This window comes from Prionailurus bengalensis, chromosome E2 (assembly GCF_016509475.1).
Source record: "Prionailurus bengalensis isolate Pbe53 chromosome E2, Fcat_Pben_1.1_paternal_pri, whole genome shotgun sequence".
NCBI lineage: Eukaryota > Metazoa > Chordata > Mammalia > Carnivora > Felidae > Prionailurus > Prionailurus bengalensis.
Window position 1 is genome coordinate 2466390 of NC_057352.1, and position 17212 is coordinate 2483601.

Consider the following 17212-nt stretch of genomic DNA (forward strand, 5'->3'; position numbering starts at 1 on the left):
AGCATTCAGAGAATACAAATACTCAATAAAACAGTCTAACAAAACAGGATTTGAAATAAAACTGTTACGAGACAGCAAAAAAGATGAAAAGAAACAGCACCCAGCAATGAATGTTACTCTCCCTGAGGATCTTTAAATTTAAATGGTTATCATGAGTGGGTCTGGCAGTAAGTAACGTTGAGCATCAAATGAATAAGAGAAAAACTAAAAGCTTTGGATTAGGTTCTTATTAGGTTAGTGAAATGGAGGAATTGTGAAATCAGCTTGCAGGAAAGAAAAAGCAAGAGTGGTCTCTTCTTGAAGGAAAGTGGCAGAAAAAATTAACAATGGGTGAGAAAGTGTTAACACTGCTCTCATTCTGTGGCACCTGTGATCCAAACAGGGTGGCTCAGTTGGCTGAGCTTCCGACTTTGGCTCAGGTCATGATCTCATGGTTCATGGGGTCGAGCTCTGTGACGAGCTCTGTGCTGACCGCTCAGAGCCTGGAGCCTGCTTCTGCTTTTGTGTCTCCCTTTCTCTCTGCCCCTAACCCACTCGCATTCTGTCTCTGTCTCTCTCAAAAATAAGTAAACATTAAAAAAATAAAAAAATACTGCTCTCATTCTGCCCAAATAATAATTAAGAATGGGGAGATGACCACTACCCTAAGTACAGTGTTAAGTTCCAATTTAGCAAAAGGAATGATCAGCCAACATGAGCAAAGGAAAGCCCAAAATAAATCGAATACACACTAAAATGAAAGGAATAAAGTTGAAATTACACCCAACACGAATTTCTTTACAGAAAAAAGACTCAGTTTCTTTTTTTAAGTTTTTAATTTATTTTGAGAGAGACAGAGACAGCACAAGTGGGGGAGGGGCAGAGAGGGAGAGAGAGGATCCCAAGCAGGCTTCAGGCTGCCAGTACAGAGCCCCATGCAGGGCTCAAACTCACGAAAGTGTGAGATCATGTCCTAAGCCAAAATGAAGAATCAGACACTTAACCCACTGAGCCACCCAGGTTCCCTCATATTTTCAATTTTTAAAAATCAGCGATTTTTAAAATAAGAAATCACTAAAATGACAGGGGTTGAAAATAATGGGATGGATGAAAATATACCAGGTAAACAAAGACAAATTACTATTAGTAATATTACATGGTATGGAAATAAAATGCTAAAAGGATTATAGTAGGCCAGGGTTGACAAACTTTTATTCTAAAGGGTCAGTCAATATAGGCTTTGTGGCCATAGTCTGTGTTGCAACCACTCAGTTCTGCTGTCGTAGTGTAAAAACAGTAGACAATATGGAAATAAATGAGCATGGCTGTGTTCCAATAAAGCTTTATTTATAAAACAGGTAGTGGGCCAGATCTGGTTTGTCAACCACTACACTTGGCAGAGTTAGGATATTATATAATGATAAAAGGTAGGATTCATAAATAGGGGTTAAGTTGTATGTTTTTATAGGTCAAGCAACATAAATTAAAAAGTAAAACTCTCTGGAAATTCAAGATCTTGGTTTAAAAAATTCAATTTTAGAAAATTCTGATCCAGTATACAAATTATGTAAGAACATGGAGAGTTTTATCATTATAATCCACTGGCTTACACAGAATCTTGTACCTAAGAAAAGTAGAATATATATATTCTTTTGCAACATTACAGAATATATACAAAAATCAATCCCGGAATTAGCCACAAAGAGAAATGTCAAATTCAAAAGTACTTTCAGCCACGTTTACCAATCATAATAAAATAAAATTTGAAGTTATGTAATTTAGGACGCTTTTGGCCGCCAAGTTTACAAAATACCCAACTAAAAGTAAGTTCAGCAGTGAATGGTTGTTTCTTTTACACAAGGCTTCAGAGACGTTCCAGAATTGGCCTGATAGTTCAGTGTCGTCAGGACTCTGGGTCAGCTTCTCTGAGCTCCTCTGTTCTCTCCTCTTGGTTCCAACATGGCTACAACAGCTCCAGGCATTATGTTCTCATGGGAAAATGTTTAAAAGCAGATGAAAAGAGAGGGAGTCTTCCTAATGTTCCGGCCTCTTCTGAGTAAGGAAAATCTTTCCCAGAAGCCTCTACAGACCCCTGGAACATACTGACCTTACCCTGGAACAAGAGCCACCCTGAGCTGCAAAAGAGGCTGAAAAGTTTGCATCTGTTAGCTTCAGAGTCTAAGACCAAGACACAGATGCTGCCAATAGGAAAGGGAACTGGGTATGGCCACTATGTAGGCAACTGACCCCTCTGTTTGACAGAAGTTATGAAAGATAATCTAAAACATGGGAATTGAGAAATATTATCCTAAGTGTAGTTTATTCCTGGGCCAGGAAGAAATAAAACTGAGACTACTTTAAGATAACCACTTTCTAATTTTTTTTTCTATTTTTTCTATTAATTTGTTCTTTCTTCACATGGGTGTTTGGTATTCTCTTTTCTGGCTTCTCAAATAGTATGTTTAATATATTTGAGATTAATCGTTCAGGTGTTCACACTTTGCATGCATTTAAAGGCTATAAAAATTCTTCTAACTTTAGCCACATCCTCCCACTCCTAGAATATAAATCTCTCAATTGTCATTCTTTTCATTACCATTCATAATCATTTGCATGATTATTTCCTTATTAACCCAAGAGTAAGGGGGCACCTGGCTGGCTCAGTCAGTAGAGCATGTGACTCCATCTCAGGGTCATGAGCTTGAGCCCCACATTCTATGTGGAGCCTACCTTAAAAAAAAAAAGAAGTGGAACCCAAGAGTAATTTGGCTTTTTTTTTTTCTTTTTGATTTCCAAGCAAATGAAAACTTTTGGCTGATGTTTAAAAAAAAAAATGGCTATTGTTAAATTTGTTACAGTGTGGTTAGAAAATGTGGTTCTGGGAGTACCTAGGGGCTCAGTCAGTTAAGTGTCTGACTCTTGATTTTAGCCCGGGTCATGATCTCACAGCTGTGAGATCAAGCCCCGCAAGAGGCTCTGCATTGGGCATGGAGCCTGCTTAAGATTCTCTCACTCTCTCTCTCTTAATCCCTCTGCCCCTCTCCCACTCACTCTCTCTTGAAAAAAAAAAAAAAGAAAAGAAAGAAAATGTAATTCCAGAATGTGTTAGAGGCAAAACTTTTTCCAACCTTCCCTTGCTTTTTTGATAATCATGGAGTAAACAATTTATATCCATAAGTTTGTTCCTCATTACAAATCTTGTGATTCAGGATAAAGGATGGCTTGAATGAAGGCATTCTCATCCGTATTACACTCTTCAAGTCTTTCTTCAAAGTATAAGGGCTAAGCTGTGATGCCTAAGCTAATGGGCTCTCCCCACTGCTTCCATTTATATGGTTGCTTGCTAACATAAATTCTCTGATGATTAGTAAGGGGTAAGTGCTGATGGAAGGCTTTTCTACATTTATTATATTCACTTGTGTTTCTCTATTGTGCATTCTCTGATGTTGAGCCGTCGCTGAATCATGGTGTATAGTCCTCCCACATTCCTTATATTCACAGGGCTTTTCCTCAGTATGAAGTACCTGATGTTGTATCAGTTGTGAGCAATGACTGAAGGCCTTCCCACATTTCTTACATTCATAAGGCTTCTCACCCGTATGAATTCTATAATGTACCGTGAGATGTGAGACCCGTTTGAAAGCCCTACCGCATACCCTACATTGGTAGGGTTTCTCTCCAGTGTGAATTCTCTGATGTTGCTTAAGTTGTGAGCTCACCCTAAAGGCCTTCCCACATGCCTTGCATTCATAGGGTTTCTCACCAGTGTGGATTCTCTGATGACGAATAAGAGTTGAGCCTTGATTAAAGGCCTTCCCGCATTCCTTACATTCATAGAGTTTCTTGCCTGTATGAACAGTCTGATGTTGAATCAACTGAGACCGATGACTAAAGGTCTTCCCACATTCCCTGCATGCATAGGGTTTTTCACCAGTATGGATTCTATAATGTACTTTAAGATGTGAGATCCTATTGAAGGCCTTGCCACAGTCCTTACATTGATAGGGTTTCTCACCAGTATGAATTCGTTGATGTTCAATCAGCTGTGAGCTTCGACTGAAGGCCTTTGCACAATCCTTACATTCATAAGGTTTCTCACCAGTATGAACTCTCTGATGTTGTATAAAATTTGAACCAGAATTGAAAGCCTTTCCACATTCATTACATTCATAGGGTTTCTTGCCAGAGTGAATATTCTCATGTTGTATTAATCGTGAGCCATATTTAAAGGCCTTGCCACATTCCTTACATTTATAGGGTTTCTCATTAGTATGAATTCCTTGATGATTAATAAGGAAGTCTTCCTGCCAGAAATCTTTTCTACAGTCATCATATCCATAGGGCTTTTGTCCAGTATGAATTTTCTGATAAAAAGGAAATGATGGTGCTTGTTGGTTGAAAGTAGACATTTCTTCATCATTGACTATCACTGGACTCAGATGTCCATCTGAACTTCCCTGTTGTCTGCATTCCCAATCATCTTGGAACCTTGAGCACGCAAGACCGTAACTTGCAAGGCTTTCCATTATCTCCCACTGTGGTGACTGTACCTCATAAATATGCTGCTTTGGAGAGGATACCTTAGTATCATACCTGGAGTCCAATTCTGGGGGGGAGGGGGGGGGGAGGAAAAAAAAACAAAAACCATGTGTTTTTTTCCCTTTTCCAGAAAAAGGAACTTCTATAGTAAAACCAGAAAATCCAGACTCATGATTATACTTATAAGCTCTTGAACGTGGCTAGGCAATTAGAAAACAGATATGCAAAACAGAAAGAGAGGAAATACCATAAATTGAGATGAAGTAGTCAGAAGGTTATAAGAATAGCTCTAAAATGTTAGTGTGGATCAGAATCACCTCTGAACCATGGTTTTTTTTTTTTTTTATGTTTACTTATTTTTGAGAGAGAGAGAGACAGAGCAAGTGGGGGAGGGGCAGAGAGAGAGAAGGAAACAGAATCTGAAGCAGACTCCAGCTCTGAGTTGTCAGCACAGAGCCCGATGTGGGGCTCGAACTCATGAACAGCGAGATCATGACCTGAGCCAAAGTCGGACGCTTAACTGACTGAGCCACCCAGGCACCCGATCTCTGAACCATGTTTTTTAAAAAGATGAATGTTTCAGGGTGCCTGGGTGGCTCAGTCAGTTAAGCGTCCGACTTTGGCTCAGGCCACAATCTCGAGGTTCATGGGTTTGAGCCCTGTTTTGGGTTCTGTACTAACAGCGCAGAGCCTGCAGCCTGCTTCAGATATGTGTCTCGCTCTCTCTCTCTGCCCCTCCCCTGCTCACTCTCTTTCCCTCTCTCTCAAAAATAAACATTAAAAAAGAAAAGGATGTTTCTGTGGAACCCTAGAAACATAAACTAGAGTGACAAAGAAATCACTGGTTGCCTGGGGCTGGGTGTATGAGCAATTGTGAGGGAAAGTGCACAAGGGAGCTTTTCAGGGTGATGAAAATGTTCTCTAGCCTGTGCTGACGGTTACACAAGTATACACATGTGTCCATACTCACCAAACAGTATACTTCAAATGCATGCCATTGTACTGAATGTAAATTATACCTCAATAAAGTGGATTTTAAAAAACGATGGGGAGGGGTGCCTGGATCTTCATCTGGCCGGAGGGACACGATGGCGCATCTGCCTGCCAGGGGAGGTGGCAGGATGGGGGGCTGGTCGCACACGTCCACTGAAAGTTATAGTAACACAGCTATGGTCTTCTGCTGTGATGCTTTCTACCTCTGAAGTTCAGCTGAACACACGGCTTAGACCTAGTGTCTACTAAACCCGTCTCTTCTGGACCTTTACAGTGCCTAAATGTGACCCTGGAAAAAGGAAGGTCTTGTTCCTTGTTTAGAGGATCAGGCCCCAATTGAATGGAGGTGGCTTCTTCCAGAGCAACATTCTTTGCTGCTGATTCAAACTGTGAGGAAAAGTCAAATGATGCAGCAGATCCTCATTTTACCTGTCACATGACTTCAGCTGCAGTGGCCTGTTTTACTATACTCACAGCAACCAATCCCACTTGGCTAAGAAAGAACTGGTTACAGCTTGATACAAGGAACTATGAAAAACAAATGGGTACTTTTTAATGTGCTCATAAAGTGTAGCAGACACATGCCCAAAGAAGACTTTATAGGAGGAGGTCAGCCTCGGGTAGTGGCATTTCACAGAACTTTATTCATTTGGTTATTTGTAGAAGTATTAAGCAAAAACTACTAGAATAAAAGATGACTTTGATAATGGAAGATGATGAAGAGTTTGTGAAAGAAATACCAAATTTTGTGGGAATGATGCTGCTGTCCTCTCAAAAACTTGTGCTATGGGGCACCTGGGTCGCTCAGTTGGTTAAGCATCTGACATCGGCTCAGGTCATGATCTCACAGTTCGTGGGTTCGAGCCTTGCTTCGGGCTCTGTGCTGACAGCTCAGATCCTGAAGCCGCTACAGACTCTGTGTCTCCCTCTCTCTCTCAAAAACAAATAAACATTACAAAAAAAAAAAAACAAAACACAAAAAACTTGTGCTATAACCATACACCATTCATGTAAAATTGTAAGAACAAGACTGGGTGAAGAGGGCACCAAGTACGTATAGATATTTTTTCCAGACACCATGTGTGGTTGTTCAGAAGAAAGGTCTTGGGTCTCTTCACTGTGGTCTAACAACTCTAGTGAGACAGATTCCAAATACTGTCATTATGATGGCGACCTATGAACTGGTGGCTGACCTACTCAACAGTTAGCAACGTCTGCCTGCCATCCTATAAAGGACAATCAAAAGATTGCAGTGGAACATGGAAAATTGAAGCCAGCTTGGTAGAAAGAGAAGACTAGTTTGGGAACATGTAACTATGCCCAAATGTGAGTTTGGTTTTAGGATTAAAATAATGACACATTACTTGCTTTTTGGGCAACGTGGAAAGAACTTTGGGTGCCTCTAAGGACATGCCATTAAAAACACTCTCTCAAAAAAACCAAAAAACAAAAAGCAAATGCAGCCCTTGGGTGGCTCAGGCAATTATGTGTCCAACTCTTTGATTTTGGCTCAGGTCATGATCTCACAGTTTGTGAGATAGAGCCCCACACCGGGCTCCATGCTGACAGTGTAGAACCTGCCTGGGATTCTCTCTCCCCCTCTCTCTGCCCCTCCCCTGCTTGTGCACTCACCTCTCTCTCTCAATAAAAAAATAAACTTAAAAAGAACTGCAAAATAGCAACAATAATATGAGATCTTCTGTATCAATTTCATGTTTTCGTGAGCAGCCTGGCAGAGTATTTTAAAGTTTAACCAACGGAACAGGACAGACAGGCCAGAAATAAACCCCCATGCATAAGATTAAATGATCCTTGATAAGGGTGCCAAGACCTCATGATGAGAAAAAGACAGTCTCTTTAACAAATGGTTCTGATGAAATTGGCTACCCACATAGGGGAAAAACCTCATGACATTGCATTTGGCAATGATTTCTTAGATAAAGTACTAAAAGCCCAGGCAAAAATAGACAAAAATAGACAAAATAGACAAAAATAGACAAAAGCAAAAATAGACAAATGGGACTACATCAAACTTAAAAACTTTCACTATGAAAGGAAACAATCAAAAAAGTAAAAGGCAACCTTCAGAACAGAAGAAAATATTTGCAGATCACATATCTGATAAGGGGTTAATATCCGGCATATATAAAGAACTCTTCCAATTCAACAACAAAGCTACCCTATTAAAAAACTGGCAAAGGACTTGAACAGACACTTCCCCAAAGATATACAATTGAGCAAGCATTTTAAAACATGTTCAACATCACTAATCATCAGAGAAACACAAATCAAAACTATAATGAGATATTGCCTCAAAGCCATTAGGATGGCCACCATCAAAACAAAACTAAACAGAAAATACCAAGTGTTGACGAGGATGTGGAGACACTGGAATCCTTGTGCCCTGTTGGTGGGAATGTAAAATGGTGTGATCAGTATAGAAAACAGTATGGAGATGCCTAAAAAAATTAAAGTGGTGCCTGGATGGCTCAGTCGGTTAAGTGCTGGACTCTTGATCTCAGCTTAGGTCATGATCTTGTGGTTTGTGAGCTTGAGACCAACATCTGGCTCCCTGCTGGCAATGCGGAGCCAGCTTCAGATCCTCTGTCCCCCTCTTTCTGCCCCTCCCCTGCTCGTGCGTGCACATGCACGTCCTCGCTCTCTCTCTCTCCCCCTCAAAAATAAACATTAAAAATAAAAAAGAAAACGGAGAAGGGTGGAAGACCACAGGGTGATAAAAATATGAGGGAACTAGATAATCGTGATATTGCACAACACTGTGAACATACCAAATGCCAATGTACTACACACTTTACAATGGTTAAAAAGGTGAATTTTGTTATGTATATCTTACCATGATTTTTTTTTTTTAATTAAAAAGAGAAGGGGCAAAAAAAAAAAGAGAGAGAGAGAGAAGGGGCACCTTGGTGGCTCAGTTGATTAAGCATCCAGCTCTTGATTTTGGCTCAGGTCATGATCTCACAGTTCATGGGTTCAAGCACCACATCAGACTCTGTGCTGACAATACACAGAGCCTGCTTGGGATTCCCTGTCTCTCCTCTCTCTGCCCTCCCCCTGCTCTTTCTCTCTCTCTCTCTCCGTCTCACAAAATAAATTAATTAAAAAAAAAAAAAAGAGCATTGGGTGTCTGAGTTGGCTCAGTCGGCTGAGCGTCCAATGCTGACTCGGGTCATGATCTCACGGCTTGTGAGTTCAAGCCCCATGTTGGGCTCCGTGCTGACTGCTCAGAGCCTGGAGCCTGCTTCGGATTCTGTGTCTCCCTCTCTCTCTCAAAAACATTAAACATTGAAAAAATTTTTTAAAAAAGAGCACTTTCCAGAAAAAATATAAATTACCACAACTGACTCAAGAAATGCAACAGGTGAATGTTTAGATTCAGTATTCAGAACTAGGAAATCTATTCATATAATCCAGACTTGACAGGTTAAAAAAGAAAACTTAATATGAAAAGGTGGATGCTTCTTTAATTAAATATCTCTATCTCATTCTTGAATCTAATATTATGCTTCATGAGAAGCCACTTACAATATTCCTATTAAGGCTAAGAACAAGATTAGGACATAAACTACCCCCATTAACATTGTTCTGGGGGTACTACGTAATCAGCATCTTCGTCAGGCAAAAGAAAACCCAAGTGGTACAAAATGCAAAAACATTATCACCATTTGCAGATGATATGATTGACTACTTGGAAAATTCAAGTATTACATGAAAGCTATTATAAATAATGAGAAAATCCAGTATGTTGGGTTAATTAAAAAATTAATCTGAAGACATGAATGGCTTTTACCTTATATAAAACAACCAGTTGAACTGTAATAGGGATGCAAGGCCCCCATTTCCAGTAACAGCAATAAATACATAATACCTAGGAATAAATATAATAAGAAATGGACAAGACCCATATAAATAAAACTCTACAACAACCAGGAAATGGACATAAATGAAGGGAAAAGCTTATCATTGTTCTTAAATAGATAAAATCGATTTAAAAAATCCGTTTTCTCCTCAATTAATCTAGAAATTTACTGTGATCTCAGTAAGAATAATTACATGGTTATTTTTTAAACCAGGTATTCTAATTCTAAAGTTCAAATGGAAAAACAAATGAGTATAGTCAGGAAAATTCTGAAAAATAAGAATGAGGAGGAACTATCCACCAGATATTTAAAACCTTCAGTAATTAAAACAATATGGTATCGGTCACGTAGTTAGACAACGACATTAACGAGACAGAAACGAAAGTCCACAAATAGATCCAGAGGTAACAGAGCAGATGATAAAGTTGGCTAGGGAAATTAGTGGTGAAAAGATAAAATCAGTTAACAAATGCTGTTTGAATAACTGGGTAACAACCTGGGAAATAACGTGAAATCACATCTTGCACGAAGAATAAACACCACAGGAATCATTAAGAGCACCATAAATATACTAGAAAAAAAAAATCACAAGAGACTCATTTTATAATGTCAAAGGGGGAGGTCTTCTTTAAACATGATGTAAACCCACACACCTAAGAAGTAAATAAAACTCAGCACATCAATCAAACATATGCTGTCAAACTAAAATGACAAAACAAAAGGAAAACTGACATTATGGGTGTGGTTGGCAGAATAACGGCCTCCCAAAGATCCCCATGTCCTAATCCCCAGAACCTGTGAATATGTTCACACATACAGCTGCACACATGGTCTCTCCTGATGCTCACTCCACACTTGACCTCACTCACTCCCCGAGGCCAACTACCACGTCAACGTGGACGAATCTTCCACATCTGAAGTCACTCTGGCTGCTGTGTGAACAAAACGCTTCAGGGGACGAGAACAGAAGCAGAGGGATGGGGAGGAGGCTACTGCAATAGTCTAAGCGAGAGATGGCGGTGGTGTGGGTGAAGTGGTAGCAGTGGTGTCGGCGAGAAGTGGTTAAATTCTGGACATATTTCAAGGTAGAGCTAACAGGATTTGCTGACAGTCTGGATAGGTATGCGAGAGAGAAAATCCAAGAATGCTTCAAGAGTTTCTTACTCGACCAAGTACAAGAATTGAGCACCCTATTGCTAAAGTGTGGAAGAAAGAGAGAAGGGCGGATTGTTAGGATCACGGACTCCTCACTGGAAAGTTAAATTCAGAGCGCCCCATGAAACACTGAAGTGGACATGATGAGAAGGCAGTTGGATAAGTATGTGGAGTTTAAAGGAGAAGTTGAAGACGATGGAAATGTTCTGTATCTGCACTGCGTCCCGTAGACACAAGCCAGCCAGAGTGGCTACTGGATATTTGAAATGGGGCAAGTGCAACTGAGATACTGATTTTTTAAATGTGTTTAACTGCAATGAATTTGAATTACAATGTCCACATGGGGCTCCACGATGGACAACATAGGTATGAATGGTATTTAAAGCACAGTAATGGAAAAAAATATATAATAAAGCAAAGTAATGGAGAAGGTTCTGAGGAATGAAAATAAACAGGGAAGAAGAAACCCAAGTCTGAGCCCCAGGTGCTCCAACATTTAAAGAAAGTGAGAAGACTCACCAAAGGAGGCTGAGGACGCCTTAACCAGGTAGGCAAGGACAAGAGGCAGTGACGACCCGGATACACAGAGATGTCTCAGGAAGAAAGGAACCACCTGACAGGCTAGAACAGATGGTAACTCGGACCTGGCCTCTGAGTCGGGCACCTCGAAGGGAAAATTTTCCAACTCCAAGCTCCTGCTTCCTCGTGCACCCGCTAGACGGGTATATGCAGAGGCTTCTCTCCTCCCACGCAGGCTTCACTCACCTGGGCACAGGCCTCCTGCTGCTGCTTTCTCCACCATCCAGGGCTCCTTGCCTTGCTCCAGGAAGGAGATCACATCAGGTTTGGAGATGGCGAGACCTGGATGGGAGAGAAAACATGCCACCCAGTTATGGCGTGGGGCGCCCAGAATTCAGATCCAGGATCTGGTCATCGAGCAGGAGAGACCAGAGGAGGCCTGACAGTCCCCTGCAGGTTGGGGAAGATACAGTGTCGGCCCATGGAGCTGTTTTTTGACCACTGAAAAGGTACCCGGAAATTGATAAGGAAGGAACGGATAACATCCAAACTAATACACCAGGTCCCCTTACCCAGTGAGACCAGGTTGCTGTACGTCTCCAACATCACGTCTCTGTACAAATCCCTCTGAGCAGGTGCCAGTCGTTCCCATTCTTCTTGGGAGAAGACTACGGCCACATCCCTGAACAAGTCTGACTCCTGAAACAACAGGCAGGTTTGTTATCTGCAAACTTCAAGGAAATGTTTCTTGATGGGATGAGAGGAGACAGAGGTGGTCTCTGTAGGAATGGGGTGCTCAGGTGAAAAGGAGGCTGGGGTGGGAGGCCGCCGATGTGAGCAGGTGACAAGAGAGGGTGGGCATGAGGAAAACGGTGTTGAAATGTTGTTGAACATTCTTTTTATTACAAACCAAAGCTCTGTACACAGATCTGGGAGGAAAATTAAAAGCCAGCTAAGTGGAGTTTTCCCCAGTGTGACAAACTTTATAAAATAGCATGCTGCCCACTCTGTCCTTGGTATATAAAAATTCTCAACTAGAGACCTGTAATTTCAACTTCTATGCAGCAACAACAAACCAAACCAACAATTTCTGATAGACTTACCCCCAAATGTTTTACTGAAGAAATGTTTCTATCTTAGAAAATAGAATATTTGTATAAATTGAGAATTAGTTGAAGATACAGGTTCATCATGATGTCAACATGTCAAAGCATTCTTCCTTAGGAGAAAACTCTTAAATTAAGATTATTTTCATTAGCTGTACAATTTTCTACCAAGTGAAAAAATGACTCAACCGTTCTCTTATTTTGGAGGCAGAGGTTGGATCAGATCTCTGAAGGCTCTTCGAAGCTCAGACTACCTAGATTCCGAAAAATTCATCCATCGGGCTGGTTATCTCACAACCCCCACATCTGCACTTCTCTTGGTCTTAAGCTGAAGAAGCTGTGAAGAATGATCCACATTCAAATGCTCTGTTCAACCTTAAAGTGGACCTTACTTCTGGTGTCTAACCTCTCAGATTCCCGGCGAAGCCTAAGTTACACACCCAGTCATCAATCCCTCCCAAAGCAGGAGATCGTGCCTCACCTTGAAATTGAAACCAACCAAGACCAGTTCCCATGCTTTTCCATGTCAGTTATCACAAGTATTCATCTCTATTTCATCCACCCTTGGTTCTCATTTTATACAAGGAAATGGATCCCTGCTCTATCTAGCCTCCCGGCACAATATCACACTATCACATGTGGAATGCTGTACAGAACGAATCCATGGGCAGTAGTCAGAGTAAAGGGGGCAGTGGGAGAGGGTACTAGCTACCTGGTCTTTTTAGTCCCTAAAATGGGAACCTCTGAAAACCAGATTCTTGGATGAAATCCAGGTGGGAAGCTTCAAGATAAAGCAAGCAAATATTTACACAACTTTAAGACTCACAAGGGACATGACTTTTAGAATGTCATGGGCTGACTGGTCCTCCTCCTGGTTCCTCTCTTGGGGAAGGGCAGAGTCCTGAGATGGCAGAGCTGGGGGAGGAAAGAACAAACATGAGAGGCCAAGCTTGCCTTACAGCTCCCAGAATGCCGTGGTTACAAGTCCCTGCCTTCTTACGCCCCACTCCCCACAAGAATTGGAGTTGGATCACAGTGGCCCTTACCCAACTCCAGGAAACACAGCATTAGCTGTTGCCACGTGACAGGGAACCAGTGGCCCTTTCTCTCCGATTTCTCCTAAATATCCAGAGAATTCCAACTTTTACTGATGCAAATCTGTGGCAGGGAGCTCAGTCCTGGTCCAGTGACTAAGGCCACATGGTGTCCCAAGGACAAGAAAGACTGTTCTCAGACCAGGGAGCACAGCCTACCTCATCAGCATCAGCCCAGCCCACAATGAAAGCCTTCCCAGAAACAGACCATCTAACTCTCTCATGCCCACCTTCAGAGGTCTCCCTGGCTCTTTACCCAACTTCCAAATTCACCAAGAACCTTACAGCCCTACCTAAGGCCTAGTGGACATCACTTTGTGGACCTTGCCTTGAGTCAATAAAAGGGGTGTGGGTGCAGTGGGCAATCATTACCATCACATACATAGGCCTCTGTACAGAGACATAGCAGCGAGCAAAGCTGTGTGCACAGTATTTACTGAAAAACAGAACAAAAATTAGTATCTAGCAGTCCACAAGTAGGCAAGTAGTTGAATCACTTTTGGCCCAGCCGTATGATGTAACACCAAATAACTATCAAAACTGATGGAGGGACAACATTAACTTATAAGGAAAGACATTCACAAGCAGTCTCTTTATACAACATGAGAACATTCCGGAAAAGAGGTCAAACCCACCCTCCTACTGGCACATGGGCTTACAAAAACAACTGGAATAAAAACATCCAAGTATTAAGAATCATGTCATTTAACCACTTTGTGAGTTCATCATTAAACGAGTACTATTGTCGAAAGGAACTTAGAACAATGCCTTGCATGTTACAAATATTTAATTCTAAGTAATGTGTACATGAAACAATTGGTAACATGTCATAGGAGGTTTTTTTTTTATTATGACCACTGTTTTAGCATTATCTGTAATAGCTTTGTAATATTTTATTACAAGAGTGGCCCATGATTTACCCAACCGTTTCCCCACTGTTGGACAAGGACTATTTTACAAGATCATCTAAAATGTTCTCAAATTTCAGTCTCCGCTTCTAAACTAGTGGTGTTAAATCTTTTGAAGTTTTGCAATTCTTTGAGAATCTTATCAAACAAGACTCCATCCCAAACTTAAAAAAAAGGCGGGGGGGGGCACGAGTAAGAATGACTGTAAAACATCCACCAGCATTTCCAGGAAGTTAGGTCCCTTTCACACCCACCTAAGTGGTCCACAGATGGGGGTTATGAGCCGGGACGCGGAAAGGGGGCGCTCGCTGGGGGTTGGGGGGGGGGGGGGGGGGGAAGGGTGCGCCGCGGAGGCCGATGGGAAATGTAGTCCAGGTCCCGGAAAGCCGCAGACCGACGCGGGGGCGAGACGTTCCGGTTCTTCCCAGGCCCGAGAGCCGCCCGGCCGTGGCGCCCGCTCCCGCACGGACCCCGGAGAGCCTGGCAAGCTCCAGAGCCCCTCACCTGCCTCCTCTTCGAATCCAGGTGCCACCGTGGCCGCGCTCCCCGCAGGCCCGGGTGCGCTTCCTCCTCGGTATCGGCGGACCCGCCGCCTGAAGCCGGAAGATGGCGCAGGCGCACAACGTCCCGCGGACGCTGCCTCGCGAGTGGGCCAACGCCGCAGTCTCTTCTGGGAAACGTAGTTTCTGGGCGCAGAGGCACAGCCAGGCCTCAAAGCCGGCTCTCGCGATGTTTCGGGGTGGGCGTGGCTCCGGTGTGCCCGCGTGTGTAGCGGGACTTGCGGGACTCGAGGGAGAGTGTTCAAGTCCCCGCGTGGCTGCAGCCGGGTTTGGCATTCAGGTGCTTAGTGTGTGTGCCATCGCGTCTTGCGTGGCCGTTGCGGTGTGTGTCGTGTGGTTCGGACCTGTCGTTGGGTCTGACTGGGACCGTGCCACTCCGGGAACACGCTCGTGTGTGACCGTCAAAGTGTCTCATTCGTTACATCATCGTTTCCGCGCGGAGCGGCCACTTTACCAGAAGTTTCGGAAGGAGAAAAACTCCCGAGTTTATCCGGTAACTAACTTTGAACGTCATTACATATGTTGAAATAAATGTAGGTTATGAAGGAGAGTGTGGAATAAGCAAAAACGTTTTTAAGTTTATTTTTTTAATTTTTTTTAAATTTATTTTTTTTTAAATTTTATTTTTTTAATTTTTTAATGTCTGTTTATTTTTGAGAGAGAGGCACACACAGAGTGTGAGCGGGGGAGGGGCGGAGAGAGAGGGAGACACGGAATCCAAAGCAGGCTCCAGGCTCCGAGCTGTCAGCACAGAGCCCGATGTGGGACTCGAACCCAGGAACCGTGAGATCATGACCTGAGCCGAAGTCGGAGGCTCAACGGACTGAGCCACCCAGGTGCCCCTGTTTTTTATTTTTATTTGTAATCTCTACAGCCAACTCAGGAGGCTTGAGCACAAGACCCCAACATCAAGCGTCGCATGCTCTTCCCACTGAGCCAGATGGATGCCCAGCAAAAATGTTTTAAACAAGATGACAAGGAGTTTCCGCTTGTGGGGGATAGCTCTAGGCCGAGTCCCCCAGAACCACAGGCAGTTGGATCTCTGTGTGCAAGTTTGAAAAGCTTCTAGACCTTACGCATCCCCAGACGGCGTGGTCCATTGTGGTGGAGCTTCCCATGTCCTGGATGCTGCTCAGGCGGTGTGAGGCCTGATCCCTGAGTGAGGAAGCCTTACTCTGCCCACGCGGTATAGTTGTCCTTGAGCCGGCCTGGAGTCCAGAGCTCCTGTCTCTCCAACTGGTCTTGTTTCCTTCACACCATGTAATCTCATCTTCTTTTGAATCATTTCATCTGACATTTGCCCGTGTCTACATTGTTGCACATCTCAACGATGTCTTTGCCTCCAAGTTAACTTAGAAATTTAACTTAAACCCGATAAAAATGCCAATACTGTTTTCCCCCTTGGAAATAGATACGTTGATAAAAATGTCCAAATAAAAAAAAAAAAAGAATGCTTAGGAATAGGAATGCTCTGAAAAAGAAAAGCTGAGAAGGTGTGCTAAACCTTCCAGATAGTAAAACATTCTAAACAGTTTCCATAATTTATTTTTTTAATGTTTATTTTTACTTTTGAAGGAAAGAGAGAGAGGAAAACAGAATCTGAAGCAGGCTCCAGGCTCCGCGCTATCAGCACAGAGCCCAACACAGGGCTTGAACTCACAAACGGTGAGATCATGACCTGAGCTGAAGTCAGACGCTCAACCGACTGAGCCACCCACGCGCCCCAAAAATGGACTTTTTAATAAATAACCTTGGGGAATAACTGGATGGTCATTTAGAAAAAAGTAAAATTGGGTTCATACTTCAAATCATGCAAGAGAATAAACTCGAACAAATTGCTCAGAGGTCTAAATTCGTACAAGTACCAGAAACGTACAGAGTTGAATTCCATTGCAGCCTGGATATGTGAAAAGACTTTCTAGCAATGATACAAAAATCCAGACTTAAGACTGCTACCTTTGAGAACGTAAAACTAAAGCACTTTTGTGTGGCAAAATACACCGTAAGCAAAGGTTAAAGACAAATGACAGGCAGAGAATGTTTACAACCTTGTATATATATATATATATCAGATAATATATAAAGACAAAAAACTGCAAGCAACTTCTGAACTCAATTTAGAAGATTTGTTTTTGTCATAACATAGGTGTAGTGATTTGGAAACTCTTTTATATGTACCATAGAATTAAATGAATGAATAAATGTATTGATGGGAGCCAGTGTTTTACTGTGGGACAAGAGAGATCTAGAAGATGATGGAAGGTGAGAAAGAAACTGTGATGTTCAATTGGTATAAACTCATGATGAAAAATGTGGGTGTATGGGGCACGTGGGCGATTCAGTGCGTTGAGCGTCTGACTCTAGATTTTGGCTCAGGTTGTGATCTCACGGTTCATGAGATGAAGCCTCGAGTGAGGCTCTGCGCTGACATCCGGGTGCCTACTTGGGATTCTCTCTCTCCCTCACTCTCAGCCCCTC

The 17212-nt window shown here is 42.5% G+C and overlaps 1 protein-coding gene and 1 pseudogene across 1 annotated transcript; one reads left to right on the forward strand and one right to left on the reverse strand.

Moving 5' to 3' along the window:
• Positions 1 to 1305: 1305 nt before the first annotated feature.
• On the reverse strand, positions 1306 to 14912 carry ZNF582 (zinc finger protein 582). Its single transcript, XM_043600085.1, has 5 exons — positions 14679 to 14912; positions 12999 to 13087; positions 11639 to 11765; positions 11313 to 11408; positions 1306 to 4585 (listed from the first exon to the last, which is right to left on the reverse strand). Exons 2-5 carry the CDS (start codon positions 13005 to 13007, stop codon positions 3276 to 3278), a joined length of 1542 nt encoding a protein of 513 aa, XP_043456020.1. The 5' UTR covers positions 13008 to 13087; positions 14679 to 14912; the 3' UTR covers positions 1306 to 3275.
• LOC122495188 lies at positions 4777 to 6719 on the forward strand (annotated as a pseudogene).
• Positions 14913 to 17212: the final 2300 nt, after the last annotated feature.